At 41.6% G+C, this 17887-nt stretch overlaps 1 protein-coding gene across 1 annotated transcript in view; it reads left to right on the top strand.

Moving 5' to 3' along the window:
- Positions 1–17887, top strand: part of LOC126477717 (cullin-4A) — a 109947-nt gene that overhangs the window by 58177 nt on the left and 33883 nt on the right. The window contains exon 8 of the mRNA XM_050103640.1: positions 14969–15105. Within this exon, the coding sequence (XP_049959597.1) occupies positions 14969–15105 (137 nt within the window). The remainder of the gene's footprint in view (positions 1–14968; positions 15106–17887) is intronic.

The following is a 17887-nucleotide window of genomic DNA, read 5'->3' as shown; positions in this document are numbered from 1 at the left end:
GGAAGGGTGGCACCCGGAGACCGTTAATTTGATGGTAAGACCATTTGAGGAGTTGGGAGGGAACTCCTTGAGCCAAGCAACAATGCAGAAAAAGTAAGAGAGATTGGATTCTGGCTTGGGATAAGGAAACCTTCCTGTATTGATGCAGATGGAAGGAGCAAGGGTCCATTTTAGCGGAAAAAACGCAGAAAAAATACGTAAATAACATAAATTACATCCGAAAAAATTCGCAAAACTACATCAAAATATATGAGCAAAATCATGAAAAGTTTGAAATGGTTGAAATGAGGGGAAACAAGATGAAATCACAGGGAGTACAAAGGCGTAAAACCACTAAAATTGGCATTAAGTCTCAATGAGATCAAAGAAAAGATGTAAATAGAAAAATATTTTTCTCTGGTTTGCAGGCCTGAGGGTGGATAAGTGTGAAGAAGGGGGATGGTAGATGTGACTGGATTAGGTGAAATTTGTAGGTGTGAACTGGCAGGCAGGACAGAACGGTGAAAGGGGGGGGGGGTTCATATGATATACAAGATTGTGTGACATCAGTCCTACTCAACCCAACAAACCACCTTCCTAGACCTCCACATCAAAGATGGCTACATCAGTACCTCTTTCCATATCAAACCTACTAACCATCAGCAATACTTTCACTTCGACAGCTGCTGCCCGTTCCATACCATGAGGTCCCTTCCATATAACCTAGCCACCAATGACTGTCGCATCTGCGGTGACAAGCAGTCCCTCTCAAAATATGCTGAGGGTCTCGCTGAGGCCTTTACAGACCATAATTATCCTCTCAACATTGTACGAAACAAATCTATCATGCCTTATCTTTCCAGTCACCAACCATCACCATCCAAAGTCTCACTGTCCAGCAACACAGCAGCATTTGCCACATAACTCAATACCACCCAGGACTGGAGCAACTGAATTACATTCTCCACAAGGTTTTGACTATCTCTTGGCGTGCCCCAATATGAGAAGTGTCCCTCCCACACCTCCCACAGTGATATTCCGCTGTCTGCTGTCCACTGAACCTACAAAATTTCTTCTCTCAACCCCTTACCTCATGGTTCATATCCCTGTAATAGACTTAAATGCAAAACCTATCCCATACATAATCCCACCACCAGCTGCTCCAGTCCGATCTGAATCATACCTGTGAAACAAGTCATGTGATCTATGAGCTAAGCTGCAACCACTGTGCTGCATTCTATGAGGGCATGACAACCTACAAGCTGTCTATCCACATGAATGGCCACATGGACCACCATGTTGCTGAGCACGCCACCCAACATGACATTCTTCATTTCAATTACTGCTTCACAGCCTGTGGCACATGGATCCTTCCCACCAACACCAGCTTTTCTGAATTGCACAGGTGGGAACTCTCCCTGCAATATACCGTACTTTACTGTAACCCTCCTGGCCTCAACTTTTATTAGTCATTGTCGTCACTCATCTAGCCTGTTCCCATTCCAGCACTACACATCATCTTATTCCACCAATTCACCCAGTCTTTTTACTTCTCTCCTTTTCTGTAACCCCTCCTTTCTCCCCTGTCCTCAATCTAACCTCCCAACTCCACCTAGCTGCCCTAGCTCCACCTCATCCCTGCACCTTCTCCAGCAGCACTTCACCATCTCCCACCCCTACCCTGCTGTCCCTCCCTATCCCCCTGCAGCCACCTCCTTACCCCCTCCCAGTTGCTCACCCATCATGCGCTGCTGCTGCTGCTGCTCGTAGTTTGTCTTCAGTGGCCATAGACTGTGCTTGTGTGTGTGTGCACGCGTGCGTGTGTCGTCTGTTTCTGACAAACGGCTTGTTGGCTGAAAGCTTATTTTGTGACGGTGTTTTTGTTGTGCCTATCTGTACATCTCCACTATATGGTGAGTAGCAACTATCTGTTTCATAATATTATCAGATTCTATCCCGTATTTTCCATAGTTTGGCTTTATTTTTCCATTGCTCGATTGTTCAGAGAAACAATACAAAAATATTAACTGAAAATGCTCATTACACAGCACATTGCTGTTCTCACTCAGGCATTGAGTTAGTATTCACATCACAAGCTCTATGTAACAATTTATTGTTAATTTTGGATTGCCCTAAGTCCATAGATGTTTCACAGTGTCAGTTCTCCATCCATTCTGTACTGTGTACATTGCAACTCGCACAAGTAACTGTGATCTTCACTCCCTCTGAAGTCAGTGTGTGGTCTCCTTCTGAGGAACCATGTTGCCTTATTGACTGTCCCCATTTCTAATTGAATTTATTTGGTTAATAATGTAAGTTGTTGCTATCACACATTATCAACAAATCTGTGCTTTCCAGCTGGTTGCTGTAGCTTACACTATGTGGATATTTACCCAGTGTGCTAGTAAAATGTTGAAAAACCTAAACTGGCCAATTATAACAATAATGGTGCTGTTTCTCTAGCAAAAGTGTACACACACACACACACACACACACACACACACACACACACACACACACACAGATAGATTTTCCACAACACTGCCTCCCTCCACAACTGTAGAAGTGTACATTTAGGATGCGGCCACTCTTTTTATTGAAGATTTTGAGGAGCGAGCACTCACTTCAGCCGCTTTTAAGGGAACCACACCCTGCCTATCCGACACCTTCTGATACACAGGCCTCACGGCGGAACTATGACGTCATCAGCGCTAGGCTAACATCTGCCGCTGCAAGACAGCCTGTGCGCTAGAGCCGATGAACGTGTATTTCTTTCGTGAAACCATAGCAAATTCACTGATCGTTAAATTTGCCCTTTACAGAGAAATTGTGCCGCCCTTGTATGATATCGCACGCAATGTGGCACACTGATCACAACACAGTGTGATCTCCTTCTGTTGTGTTTAAAATCGTATGCAAAATCTGACTTACTTGTTAAGAAAAACGTCGCTACAGAAACCTAGATCCATTAGTCAGTAAATGACACTAACGGAGATACTTCGTAACAGTTAACAGACAGGATGACGAAATTATTGTAGTGATCATAAGTTTATTACTGGGGCAAAAATGTAATTCACTGCGGCATGAATGGCTCATCAATGATCGCATAGATATTGGAGATATTGTCACAGTGAGAAGTTTAATTACAAACGCTCATTTAACCAATGCAAAAGCGTGAAATAACTCATTTGTGGTGTACATTCAAGAACATAATGTATAAACCTACTCAAAGAACTGGTTATTTTAACCACTGCTTCCCACCATATTTATTCCTTAATGCAATTTGTTGCAAACAATATGTCTCTACTTCCAACCAATAGCTCAATACATAGTACCAATACTAGGAATAAGAACAAACATACTGGAAGAATGTGGACTGCATCTTTATATGAAGACAACAAACTCTGTATCATAAAAACCTGAGCACTAGTTGCCACATTTTTAGAATTGAATGCAGCACCCAAAATGTTACCTCCTGTGAAGTCTAAATAAGTGTATTTCATCTAACATTAGTGAAACAACATGATCTGATTCACAAAGAAACTGGAATTTCTGTTTTATATACATCAGAAAATTGCCACCTAGCTGCTCAGCTGCTGGGTTTGTTTGAAAATGTGAACAGATTTTATGCAGGGTATTAGGATCAGGTAGCACAAGATACTGTGTACTTCTTATAAACTTATAAGCATGTGGTGATATTGAAAATAGAATACTACAAAATATAATACAGTCTGTTGAGTATCTGTAATGGCTCTTGTGGACTCCCATTAGATTCAATTGCTCACATAAAAAATTTATTTTGTTACTTTCACTCTCATCAAAATGTTTTGCCATATCTTTCAAATAATCAGTAATGAATAGCAAGTTGTCTTTTCCAGTGCTACCATTGTTTTTCCTAGTAAAGTTCTCCAAGTTATCAATAGTGTTAATTAAGTCATTTAAATGGTTTATAGTTAAAGGGAACTTTCTTGTACCAAGTTTTGAGATTACACTTTTACCCTCATATAAATACATGCTCAGGTCAGTAGTCACCACAACAGAACACAAAAGTGTAGGAATACCTTTGACGTCTATTAGAACAAAAGTTATGGAACTTTCTGACTTTATCAGATGCCAGTCATTAGGCAGCTTGATACGCTCTAAACACTTAACAAAACCATTAAAGTCCACAAAATGTCTTTCCTGTTCATACTGAGCATGAGTTGCTACACTCGCTGCAATAGCTATTTCTAAGTCTCTATTTTCTAGACGCTTTCGTCTCTCATCTCCACTTTCCCTCGAACAAGAAGCTGACGAAAGATACTTCGGACAGTTAGGCAGAATGGATGGTATGGCTCCTGTTTTAAGGCGAGGTTTTGGAAGTGGCACAGAATATTTCTTCCCTATGGAACTGTCGAAATATTCACTGTGTTTCAGAATGAGGTCTTCAGTGAAGTGGAGCTCGCAGACCTTGAAATAATGAGAAAATCTTTTATCAGCTACATGTAATAATCCCGAGGGGGTACTAATGTTAACACATGGGATTAGTGTCAGTTATCTTCAGATCAAATCGATTATTGTTCACTCGGTATTTCAGGTTAAAAGGCTAAAGCTATTCTTGCATAAGTAAATCACAGTTTTCCAGTGACTCAGTAATGTATGTAATGCAGCTGATCTTCTAGAGAAGGGCATCAAGTCAATCGAATTCAGCTGTTAATGAACATCTAAAGAGCATGCTACTTAAATATGTGATTAGTTGCTCCCGCTCTCTAAATTAAAGAACACACACCCTGAGACAATCTAACTGAATTGTAAAGAACCTGAGCTTACCTTCGAATTCTGTGTAACCTGGAAATTTTCACGATGTATTGCAGATATCCATTTCTGCTGTAGTTCAGTGCTTTTAGGAAAAGAAAACACCGCTACTCGTGGCCCATTTTCGTAATTTCCTCTACAACGTGGAACACAACACTTATACACCATTTCGAACGATTAAATCAAATCTCAGAGTTAAACGGAGATGTAATTTCGACGAATCAACCACTATACTTTGAAAGTAAACAGAACACAAGTTTTGTTTCCCGGGTAGGTTAGCCAACATAAACACAGAATTTCGAATTGCTTATAAAGGTAAATCGATACAAATTAAGCACAGCATATCACGGTGCAGATTTCTTATCGCATATTGCTTTGTAAACGGTGCTACTTTTTCTTGCAGTGCTTCATATACTCATTTTCAATTAAACGAAGAATGTATTCTACCGGTGCCTTTTGTTGCGTGGCTGGTATGGCTATTAGATCCAGTTTTGGCCACCAGCAGCGCTAGTTGTAGCAAAATCTGTCTTTCCACCACTGGCCTAGTGAAAGTGACGTCACATGGCCTACTTGTCTTGGCTGGGAGGCCTGTATGTTAGAAGGTGTTGGCCTGTCTAACCCATGTTAATTTAGGCAGGTATTTGACCCATTTCTGAAAAAAACTATTTGATGCAGGACCTTAATATTTTTACTGTGTGTTACATGATGCTAATAGAGTCAACTGTACTAAAATCTACTTTATCCATTTTATAGTTTTTACTTTTTTAAATTTATTAACAAAAAATATTAAGTTTTTTCTACAGAAAATATTTTTTGTGACCTTCCTAATGGGAGAATATTAATGAATGTAGTACCAGAGATGGCTTTTTATGGTATGCAGAGTCTCTGAATATTTCGTTCATTTATCTGTGATAGTTTCTGATATAATGGGGCAATGTACCGAAAATTTTAGTTTGCGGAAAATTGACTTTAAAGAAAAAACTTTTGAAATTTGTTACTTACAGTTAATTAAAACTGTCCTGCTGCATATGATGGCCCTTCTTTGGCTTCTAGCAGGTCTTCCAGCTTCTTTTTCACCTTCCTGGATGTTTATCTTGCTTTCTTGGCCATATTAGATGCAGACCTGTCTGCATCGGCTATCCTCATTTTATTGCAGTGTTGCAGCCCAGTTATCATATTTTCACCAGGATTAATTCCCAGCTTTTTCAGTACCCAACACTTTCCAATATTACCACAATTGAATATAATAACAGCATCATGAACTCCTACTTTCATTGTATGCATGCCTACAAATACACTTTTAGACAGGTGGTTCCAAATTATGCTGTTGAGACATTCATTTGGGTTCTGTGTCTGCCCATGCAGACATTTCCTTAGAAGGTCAGGATGAGCCAAGTCTCTGAAAATAGGTTTAATTGCTGTAATAACAGCAGCAGGAAGATAATGCTGGTGAGAATAAGATTCTCCAGTTGACTGAGCCCTATTGTATTTGCATCACGAATTTTGGTTCAAATGGCTCTGAGCACTATGCGACTTAACTTCTGAGGTCTTCAGTCGCCTAGAACTTAGAACTAATTAAACCTAACTAACCTAAGGACATCACACACATCCATGCCTGAGGCAGGATTTGAACCTGCGACCGTAGCGGTCGCTCGGCTCCAGACTGTAGCACCTAGAACCGCATGGCCACTCCGGCCAGCCACGAATTTTCTCCTGGCTTATCAGTAGAGGGCTTATGGAAGAATATGGCCCAAACATCTCTCTTCATTGCCTCCAGATTTTCTTTGTTTCTCCTAATTGCCTTCCCACAGTATATCTGCAAGTTTTGTATTTCAGTTTTAGTTAACCGACCCTGTCCGGTCAATAATTTTCCATCTTCTAATATTTTTCCTCTCATATCAACAGTTAGTTTTCTCAGCCTTGTTCCCAAACATTTTTGAACATGGCCTACACATTCTATTTTGCAAATAATGGCATCTCCATATGGCTTAGAGTTCACCACATTGTTGTATACCTTACTGTCACCATCGTGCAAATATTCGGTGTACCGTATGCCTCTTGTTTCTACAGAGCGATGAAATATTTGTTGTACTCCATGAACTTCCATACCACCACTTGTTCCTCTAAAATTAGCCACATGGCTGTGTTCATTAAGTTCATTGACTTTACAACATTTGCAATATTCAGACATTATCTCCACATCTAACACTTTACCGGTGTCTACACTCATGGCAGTCACTACTTGATTCAGAGAAGTATGTCCTCTTTTCTGCCAACTTCCATCAAGTGAAACAGCAATATCCGAGCATCCATTATTTTCTTCCACTGCTTCCCTAGCAGCAGTTTCAAGCTTTCCTCACTGACCTCACATACAGCTTTCTCTAATATTGCAGTCAGTTTTTCAAATTTATTTGGTGGTTGATGTAAGTTCCTCACTGAACAAAATGTTCTCCTTGCAGCCATGCCCTTGCCAGTGGATCGTAAGGCATAAACTAATCTAGTATTGATTTCATAAGGGCCGCTTGCATCTGGTTTTGAAGAACTCATAAATGAAATCACAGCCTAGCATTTAGTGGAAATTAGATCCAAAGCAATTGCTGGGCCTTTTCTCGCACTGGCACTCTCACAAATTTTCACTCTCTGTGACTCACCACACAGTCTACATGGTACAAATTTAGAAATTACATCTGATAATATTCTCAAATTTATAATAATGTTACTGTTGTGGCGTAGCAAGGCAGCCAAGCCACGGAAGTAGCCGAAAGGCATGCGTTTAGTTCACGCAGGCAAGAGATAGGTCTGTAACAGGATACGTAATGAATGCTATAAAGAAAAGTACGTAGCTTCTGGAATACTTAACTTTAATCCATCCTTGGTACATCGCTATTGACGATATAAGTGAGACTCTTTAGATACAAGCTATGTAAGGCTAATGGCGCCTTGCTAGGTCGTAGCCATGGACTTAGCTGAAGGCTATTCTAACTATCTGCTCGGCAAATGAGCGAGGCTTCGTCAGTGTAGTCCGTACAACTGGGGTGTAGTCCGTACAACTGGGGCGAGTGCTCGTCAGTCTCTCGAGGCCTGCCTTGTGGTGGCGCTCGGTCTGCGATCCCTGACAGTGGCGACACGCGGGTCCGACATGTACTAATGGACCGCGGCCGATTTAAAGCTACCACCTAGCAAGTGTGGTGTCTGGCGGTGACACCACAGTTACTGCACCCCTTGTCACCTACAGTATATTCTTTGTAACTCTCTTGAAATGGTGAGAGCTTATTTGATGATGCACTTGTTGAAGAATTACAATTAGAAACATCGTTGCCAGATGACATAACCTCTTGTACAGAAAGCTTTCTAAACTTGTTTCCTCTAAATTTTCTTCAAAATGCCTTTACGTTTCATCATCTTCAATAAACACAATAAAACACACATAAACGAACACTGCAAACGTAAGTACAAAAACTACTTGCAATCACACTTGAACAAAACTAACCGTGTGTTTTAAAGCGTGTTGTTTTTAAACAGCAGAAACAAAAGAATACCAACCATTGCATTCCAAGGATACCCAACACACTCGAGAGTAAAAAAAAAAAAATCCCTAACATGCAATGTAGGGGATATAAAGATCTAAAATATATGCAGAAAAGTGGGTGTGGCACATAAACACACATGGCAGGAAAATGCTCTTTAAATGCGTGACAAAATTTTTTTCAGCAAAATCCTTTTCAGAGTACTTAAATAAATCCTTAATCTATTGAAATATGATGAAAACTGATGAATTTTTAGGACCTGACCCACGGTGTGGTCCCCTTAAACCAACTGTATTTTGGCAATATGTTGACAATACTTGTATAGTTTGGCCTCATGGTTTGGATTGTCTCCAAGAGTTCCTACAACATCTGAACTCCATACATGAAAACATGAAATTTACTATGGAGTTGGAGAAGGAGGGTTGCTTGTTGTTTTTAGACATCTTAGTGCAATGTAAGAGCAATGTCACACTTGGTCATTCAGTATATAGAAAGCCCACTCATATAGACCTTTACTTGCAAGCTGCTAGTTGTTGCCATCCAGCTCAAACAATGGGTGTTCTGAAGATCTTGATTCACTGAGCTCACATTATCTCTGATGCCGATAGTTTGCAAACGGAACTGCAGTGCCTGCTAACTGTATTTCTGTAGAATAGGTATTCGTCCCAGCAAGTGGGGAGAGTGCTTCAGACCTATAAGCGACAGAGCAAATAAGAGGAAGAGGCCTTTAAAACAACTGCCTATTTACCATATATTGGTAGTATTTCAGCGCAAATAGGCAGAATTAAAAAAATATATATATAAATTAGAAGCAATCTTTCACCCTCCTGCAAAAATTTTGTTGCTGTTGAGATCTGTCCAAGTTGATCTAGAGCTGCACAAGGCAGGTGTTTACTGGATTCCGTGCAAATGCGGCAAATATTATATAGGGGAAACGACGCGTACTGTGCAGGATCGCATTGTAGAACATCAGCGTTATACTAGCCTCCTTTAGCCTTGTAAGTCTGCCATCGGCGACCATTGTATTTCCACAGGTCATGTAATGAATTACAGTGAGACAAATTGTGCCCCACACGTCTAGCTTTTGGAGCTCTGTTATTAATGAATCCGTCGAAATACCACTGTCTGACAGTGAGTCTCTTATTAACTCTGATGGCAGTTTTCAGTTGAATTCGACATGGAATCCAGTCATTGAAAAACTTCGTCCTCTCTTGCCAGTGTAGTTCTGTGATGGAACCGTGGAAAGACAATCGAATTGACATTGATCCGGTGAGTTTTCACCACGGAGGGTGTGCGACACAGCAGAATCGAACGCGCTCAAGAAATGCACATGCAACACCAAGTGAATCCACCACACATGTGCCAGCAGGGCCTAGAATACCAGAGCTCCATGAGTTTTCGCCAGTATCACTTGAAGATGGCCAGAAGACTGCACCAAAATATTGTGGCAAGTTCTCCCGAAATTTTGTGGAACTACATTTAGGACGTCTGTGTGGCCGTATGTATGAGTGTGTGTACTTTACAGTGGAAAGAGCAAGAGCTTGAAAGCTAGTTTGAGTATTGTTTCCTGTTACATGTTTCTGTGCACCAAGCATTTGGTCCACTATAGGTGAGTAATTGCCTTTCCCTTATTTTACATAAATTGGCAGATTGTTGAAGAGAGAGACAAATTGTTCTCTGAAGCCTGTGTACCAAATTTCAAGAGCCACTATTAAGGGAGAATCTAGGGGTAGTATTCGGCCCACTACTTCCACTCTTGTATGGACCGTGAAGAGAAAAACTAGACTAATTTCAGCACTCACAGAGGCATTTAAGCAGCTTTTTGTCCATCAATCCATATGCGATTGGAATCAGTAGTAACCCTACTATGTGCTACCATGCTAAGCACCCTCTGTTATACACTTCCCAGTGGTTTTCAGAGTATGTCTGTAAATGTAAGTAACACACAGACATTACATGAAATAAATCGTAGTCCTTGCTTACAGCACACATGTAGAAGTATTGTCTTTCACTTTTTGCACACACTTTCTTACACCTTTCATTTCTTGTGTGTGTATTTCAGTGGGTACCATCTTATCCAGTCCTACAAGTAGTCACGATAATGTCTTCAATACTTATCTGCTCATCAATAACGTACTTTAAGATTAAATTTCTGTAAGACTAGTGTCAGCAAATAACTGGTAATACATTATGTAGCCATTGGTACATACACATTCACTTTCTTTCCTGGCAAGCATAGCACTGCAAACACGGAAGGGCACGTACATTGACAATGCTGCTTTCTGAGCTATTGAATGTGCCCCCATGCCCTCCCCAATCTTTGACAATAAACTGCTTGCAAAACTGTTGATGTGCATCTCCCTTTTCCAATCTGGATATATTACTTCAGAAAGTTCTGAAAGTTTGCACTCCATAACCATGCAGTATATTTCTTTGTTCTGTTATTCATGGCTGGTCCATCAATTACCTGAGTTTTCACAATTTTGCAATAAAAACTACACAAGCCAGAGAAAGGAAGTATTTACCTGACTTTTTGTATGCTGGCTTCGGAAATATCTTTATAGCATTTCATTTTCTGTGTACAATCCCATCCACTGTTATTATGAATCCAAAATTACCTCTCCTTGTATCACATTTCAGACTTTTCTAACTGTTAGTGGTAGTTCATGTTTCTAAAGCTTTGGTCAAAATACTGCTGTTCTCTTTCAATCTCTTAGCAGCCATCAAAATATCAACGACATAGAAGATAATATTCTTCTGTACTTTCTCTCAATAATATGTCAGCATTTACCTAAAATTGTCACATGTGTTTTGAAGGAAAATGGAACACTTTGAATTTATAACTTTACCCCCATATATGATTCTATATTCTATATTCTAAAGGTGGCAGGGGTAAAATACAGGGAGCGAAAGGCTATTTACAATTTGTACAGAAACCAGATGGCAGTTATAAGAGTCGAGGGGCATGAAAGGGAAGCAGTGGTTGGGAAGGGAGTAAGACAGGGTTGTAGCCTCTCCCCGATGTTGTTCAATCTGTATATTGAGCAAGCAGTAAAGGAAACAAAAGAAAAATTCGGAGTAGGTATTAAAATTCATGGAGAAGAAATAAAAACTTTGAGGTTCGCTGATGACATTGTAATTCTGTCAGAGACAGCAAAGGACTTGGAAGAGCAGTTGAATGGAATGGACAGTGTCTTGAAAGGAGGATATAAGATGAACATCAACAAAAGCAAAACAAGGATAATGGAATGTAGTCTAATTAAGTCGGGTGATGCTGAGGGAATTAGATTAGGAAATGAGGCACTGAAAGTAGTAAAGGAGTTTTGCTATTTGGGGAGCAAAATAACTGATGATGGTCGAAGTAGAGAGGATATAAAATGTAGGCTGGCAATGGCAAGGAAATCGTTTCTGAAGAAGAGAAATTTGTTAACATCCAGTATTGATTTAAGTGTCAGGAAGTCATTTCTGAAAGTATTCGTATGGAGTGTAGCCATGTATGGAAGTGAAACATGGACGATAAATAGTTTGGACAAGAAGAGAATAGAAGCTTTCGAAATGTGGTGCTACAGAAGAATGCTAAAGATTAGATGGGTAGATCACATAACTAATGAGGAAGTATTGAATAGGATTGGGGAGAAGAGAAGTTTGTGGCACAACTTGACCAGAAGAAGGGATCGGTTGGTAGGACATGTTCTGAGGCATCAAGGGATCACCAATTTAGTATTGGAGGGCAGCGTGGAGGGTAAAAATCGTAGAGGGAGACCAAGAGATGAATACACTAAGCAGATTCAGAAGGATGTAGGTTGCAGTAGGTACTGGGAGATGAAAAAGCTTGCACAGGATAGAGTAGCATGGAGAGCTGCATCAAACCAGTCTCGGGACTGAAGACCACAACAACAACAACATGATGGCAGTGTGTTATTGACATTTTTTGTTTAATGGTACTTAACTCGCTGCTCTCAAGCTAAATATTTCCTTTAGTCTCATTTTTCTGTAGCATTAATGTCCCTGAGTGTGTCAACTTTGTATCTTGTCGAATCGTTTTTGCTTCTGCATTCTGTGCACATCCTCCTCCCCCTCTTCATATTCTCATTCCATCCTCCCTTTGCTCTTGCAGGGCACCTTCAAAACCAGTTATTGCTGAATTAATTGTGTGCTTCCAGGTGTTCTGCCGAGTTTTCACTTTTATGCACAGTATTTCAGTGATCAACCCAGCTGTGCAGCATGTTTTGCTGTTATTTGTAGTCACTGCCCGAACTCCAATCAGACTGTGGGCTATTGTTGGTCTTGGACCACTATTTATAGCCGAGTTTGAGTCTCGGCGACCACTATGCCATTTGGTACTCTTGTTTTTCAGAGCCTACATTGGCATTCCGTTAACTGCATATTCTCTTACATGGTAACGGCTGGTGTGATCTTAATAAATGGAGCACCTAGTCTGAAGCTTTGCTTAAAATGAAACCTCTGTCCCTCTTCATTAGACTTTCTGACGTCTTTATTTCATTGGAATCATTAATTACACTGTCCCAGAAATTTGCCGTGTGGAACATGATACTGGTCTTGTCGTATTTCATTTCATGATGATATTCAATGCAGCGCTCTGTGGCAACCAGGTTGCTTGGTTATTTCAGACAGTATGTTGCTTGCCCCTTTCTTCGACTGTTGTGATAGTCTGACCCAAGTAATACATGCTACATTTGCATTCAAGTTTTTCTGATCCACGTGGCCATATGGCAAACAAATGGCCATGTGCCAATAGAAATTTGTTGGTTTCAATTTGACTGATTCTAGTGCCTTTGAAGCAAAGTTATTCAAATACAGATTCTCCACAACAGCCGAAAACAGACTATTGTCATGCCATCGGTTTATTCATAATATTTTATGTTGAACAGGAAATGGGTTGACATCAGAACAGGTCTCAAAAATTCTGTGAAATAATCATTAAACTTTTCTCCAAATAGTTCCAAGAAATCAGAAAGTGAAATTCTCGTGATAAGAGGAAACCGTAATGTACCTTAGTAAGACCATACAGTTGTGGTGACATCGCTATTCTAAGACTCGTAGTATCAACATCTACCTATCTGTGCGCAGTGTCATTCAAAATATTGAAAATCTTATTGCAGTCCACAAACGACATTAGAACCATAGTCTTGTAGGCTGGCAGAATTGGGTTCCTTGTCCTCCCACAGAGTTCTCAGTGTTACTTGTTCTTGCTTGGAGAGGTTGGATGTCAGTATTAGCACCTAGGTAAGTGCTCTACTGTTTTCATGACAAACCTCATCTGCTGCTTCTGGCAGGAAAGAAGATGTGACATACTCAGCTGATGTAATCTACTATTTGCAACATTTTTGGAGTTGGCATGAAGTTTAGCTCTTCATCAAGGATCGTCCCTGTATCCACATCCCCACATCCAAATGTGTGTTAGTGAGATCAATGCTGAGAAAACCTGAGAGATAATGTTGCTACATTGATTATCAATCAATCCTTACTTCGTTAGTGTCACACTTTATATAAACATGGGACAACTGCTACTACATGAAACTGTAGTCCTTATACTAACATATCAAATATCTGCTTCTCAAATTGGACTCATTCATTTTATGCACTGGCAACTTCAGAAGCTTTTGATCTTCGTCTTCTTCCACCTTTTTTAACTTCATATAATGATCAAGATAAAGTACATACCTCTATACTGAAATCATCACTTACCGTGACATTCTGGTTGTATAGATCGCCTTGTTCAGTTGACTGATAATTTCTGCGTATTCTTGTCAAGTAAAGACTTTCTCACTTGCTCTGTCTTTCTGTTCCTCAAAATATTGAGTGTGACCCAAAATTTTACCAGTTCACATGCACATCTTACCCAAACTAATTATTCATGTCTCTCCTTCCCTTTTTCCCCCACCTCCTACCCCCTTCTCCTTTTCCACCCTCCCCTCCCCCACCCCACCCCACATCACAGCACACCCATCTCCAATATGTCCATTACACTCTCACTAGCAGCCAGTACATGTGGTTGCATCTTAAAATTTGAGGACAACAAACTGCACAAGTCATCAAGTAACAAGCTGCTGAACAAAGAGTGGCCATAATTTATATTTTATAAATATGTTTATCAGAAGAAAACTGCAATGCTTGTTGATTACTAGCATTGGAACACCTACTGGCATGGGTAAACAGCAAAAACTGTTCCAGATAGGTATCCCAGGCTTCCTCTCATGGAAAGCTAGAAACATTGATGATGTCAATACAAGTGTAGCAACTGGTGATGTCACTGTTACAGCCCGTACATTGTCCCATTTACCTGTGTACTTCATTGGCTTTTTCTGCAGGTCAGAAAACTAGTGTTTCTCCTGATTGTGCTGCTGTTGCTGCAGATTCAGCTGGTATTGCCATAGGTCCATGAACGTTGCATCCTCAATGCACTGATAAACATGCAAGGATTTCAATCCTTATCACAACAGTACTCCAAATCTCATACCTTACACTGAATATGTTCTTTGTCCATTGGAAACTCTTAAAGTCAGTCACATTGTTTTAACTGGCCAAACTGTGGCATTTGAAGCTCCTAGTATTAGGTTAACTCAGATAATAAAAAGTTACTTTTGTGCTAATTACATATATGTCTCAAAAAAATTATTGCTACAGTTCCATCTTACATGTTTCAGCCAAATTTGTGGATTCAAAGCTTCGTGCTGGCAACAAAGAATCAACTGAAGAAGAGCTGGAAAGACTGTTGGATAAAATCATGGTGTTGTTTCGTTTCATTCATGGAAAAGATGTGTTTGAAGCCTTTTATAAAAAGGTGAGTGTATTTGTGTGATTCCCGGATTTAGCAAGATAATCCAGCTTTATATAATTTTTTTCCCTGTTAAAATCAAAGCATCCTCCTACAGGCCAACCGCAAATTAGAACAGCATGCCACCCTCCACCTCAAAAAATTATCCAATCTCCTGGTTTCCCACCTCCGGAAAGGCAACTCACTCACCCTTCACAAGCTTTCCAGCAAACCTCAACCTCCTCTCATTGCACACAAACCCAGTCTCTCCCATCTACTCAATCTCCCACTTCCAACTCCACTCCCTCCAAAACCTCAAAATGCCAATCAATGCAATCTGGAACCACAACACCCCAATTCAGTAGTTAACCTTTCCTCCAAACCTCTCTCCCAATCCGAAACCTCTGTCCTATCCAAAGGCCTCACCTTCAGCTCCACTCCCAGATTCAATCAAACAGCCCTCGTCAAAGATTTACTGTCCTACACTCGTACTCTCTGCTGGAAATATCACTTTGCCACGAAGAAAAATGATCCTAATCCTACTCCTAATGATCCAACTCCCCAAGACACTACCCAAATTGAACCCTGCCTGGAACAGTTCCGTCCTCCGTCACAGTGGGACCCACCTCCTCTTCCTCAAAATCACCCTCTCCAAGCCTTCCAGGAATTTCTGACTTCCAGCCTTGCTTCTCAATCCTTCTTTAAAAAAAACCTTAATCCTACTCCCAACATCACCACTGCTGAAGCCCAAGCTATCCGTGATCTGAAGGCTGACCGATCCATCATCATTCTTCCGGCGGACAAGGGTTCCACGACCGTGGTACTTGATCGTCGGGAGTATGTGGCTGAGGGACTGCTTCAGCTTTCAGACAACACCACATACAAAGTTTGCCAAGGTAATCCCATTCCTGATGTCCAGGCGGAGCTTCAAGGAATCCTCAGAACCTTAGGCCCCCTACAAAACCTTTCCCCTGACTCCATCAACCTCCTGACCCCACCGACACCCCGCACCCCTACCTTCTACCTTCCTCCTAAAATTCACAAACCCAATCATCCCGGCCGCCCCATTGTAGCTGGTTACCAAGCCCCCACAGACCGTATCTCTGCCTACGTAGATCAACACCTCCAACCCATTACATGCAGTCTCCCATCCTTCATCAAAGACACCAGCCACTTTCTCGAATGCCTGGAATCCTTACCCAATCTATTACCCACGGAAACCATCCTTGTAACCATTGATGCCACTTCCTTATACACAAATATTCCACACGTCCAGGGCCTCGCTGCGATGGAGCACTTCCTTTCACGCCGATCACCTGCCACCCTACCTAAAATCTCTTTCCTCATCACCTTAGCCAGTTTCATCCTGACCCACAACCTCTTTACTTTTGAAGGCCAGACATACCAACAATTAAAGGGAACAGCCATGGGTACCAGGATGGCCCCCTCGTACGCCAACCTATTCATGGGCCGCTTAGAGGAAGCCTTCTTGGTTACCCAGGCCTGCCAACCCAAAGTTTGGTACAGATTTATTGATGACATCTTCATGATCTGGACTCACAGTGAAGAAGAACTCCAGAATTTCCTCTCCAACCTCAACTCCTTTGGTTCCATCAGATTCACCTGGTCCTACTCCAAATCCCATGCCACTTTCCTTGACGTTGACCTCCACCTGTCCAATGGCCAGCTTCACACGTCCGTCCACATCAAACCCACCAACAAGCAACAGTACCTCCATTATGACAGCTGGCACCCATTCCACATCAAACGGTCCCTTCCCTACAGCCTAGGTCTTCGTGGCAAACGAATCTGCTCCAGTCCAGAATCCCTGAACCATTACACCAACAACCTGAAAACAGCTTTCACATCCCGCAACTACCCTCCCGACCTGGTACAGAAGCAAATAACCAGAGCCACTTCCTCATCCCCTCAAACCCAGAACCTCCCACAGAAGAACCCCAAAAGTGCCCCACTTGTGACAGGATACTTTCCGGGACTGGATCAGACTCTGAATGTGTCTCTCCAGCAGGGATACGACTTCCTCAAATCCTGCCCTGAAGTGAGATCCATCCTTCATGAAATCCTCCCCACTCCACCAAGAGTGTCTTTCCGCCGTCCACCTAACCTTCGTAACCTGTTAGTTCATCCCTATGAAATCCCCAAACCACCTTCCTTACCCTCTGGCTCCTACCCTTGTAACCGCCCCCAGTGTAAAACCTGTCCAATGCACCCTCCCACCACCACCTACTCCAGTCCTGTAACCCGGAGGGTGTACACGATCAAAGGCAGAGCCACGTGTGAAAGCACCCACGTGATTTACCAACTGACCTGCCTACACTGTGACACATTCTATGTGGGAATGACCAGCAACAAACTGTCCATTCGCATGAATGGACACAGGCAGACAGTGTTTGTTGGTAATGAGGATCACCCTGTGGCTAAACATGCCTTGGTGCACGGCCAGCACATCTTGGCACAGTGTTACACTGTCCGGGTTATCTGGATACTTCCCACTAACACCAACCTGTCAGAACTCCGGAGATGGGAACTTGCCCTTCAGTATATCCTCTCTTCTCGTTATCCGCCAGGCCTCAACCTCCGCTAATTTCAAGTTGCCACCGCTCATACCTCACCTGTCTTTCAACAACATCTTTGCCTCTTTACTTCCGCCTCGACTGACATCTTTGCCCAAACTCTTTGCCTTTACAAATGTCTGCTTGTGTCTGTGTATGTGCGGATGGGTGTGTGTGTGTGTGTGTGTGTGTGTGTGTGTGTGTGTGTGTGTGTGTGTGTGTGTTGTGCGGATGGA

Source organism: Schistocerca serialis, chromosome 1 (genome assembly GCF_023864345.2).
Source record: "Schistocerca serialis cubense isolate TAMUIC-IGC-003099 chromosome 1, iqSchSeri2.2, whole genome shotgun sequence".
Taxonomy (NCBI): domain Eukaryota; kingdom Metazoa; phylum Arthropoda; class Insecta; order Orthoptera; family Acrididae; genus Schistocerca; species Schistocerca serialis.
The sequence above is the reverse complement of the archived record's forward strand: the minus strand, read 5'-3'. Positions and strand labels throughout refer to the sequence as shown.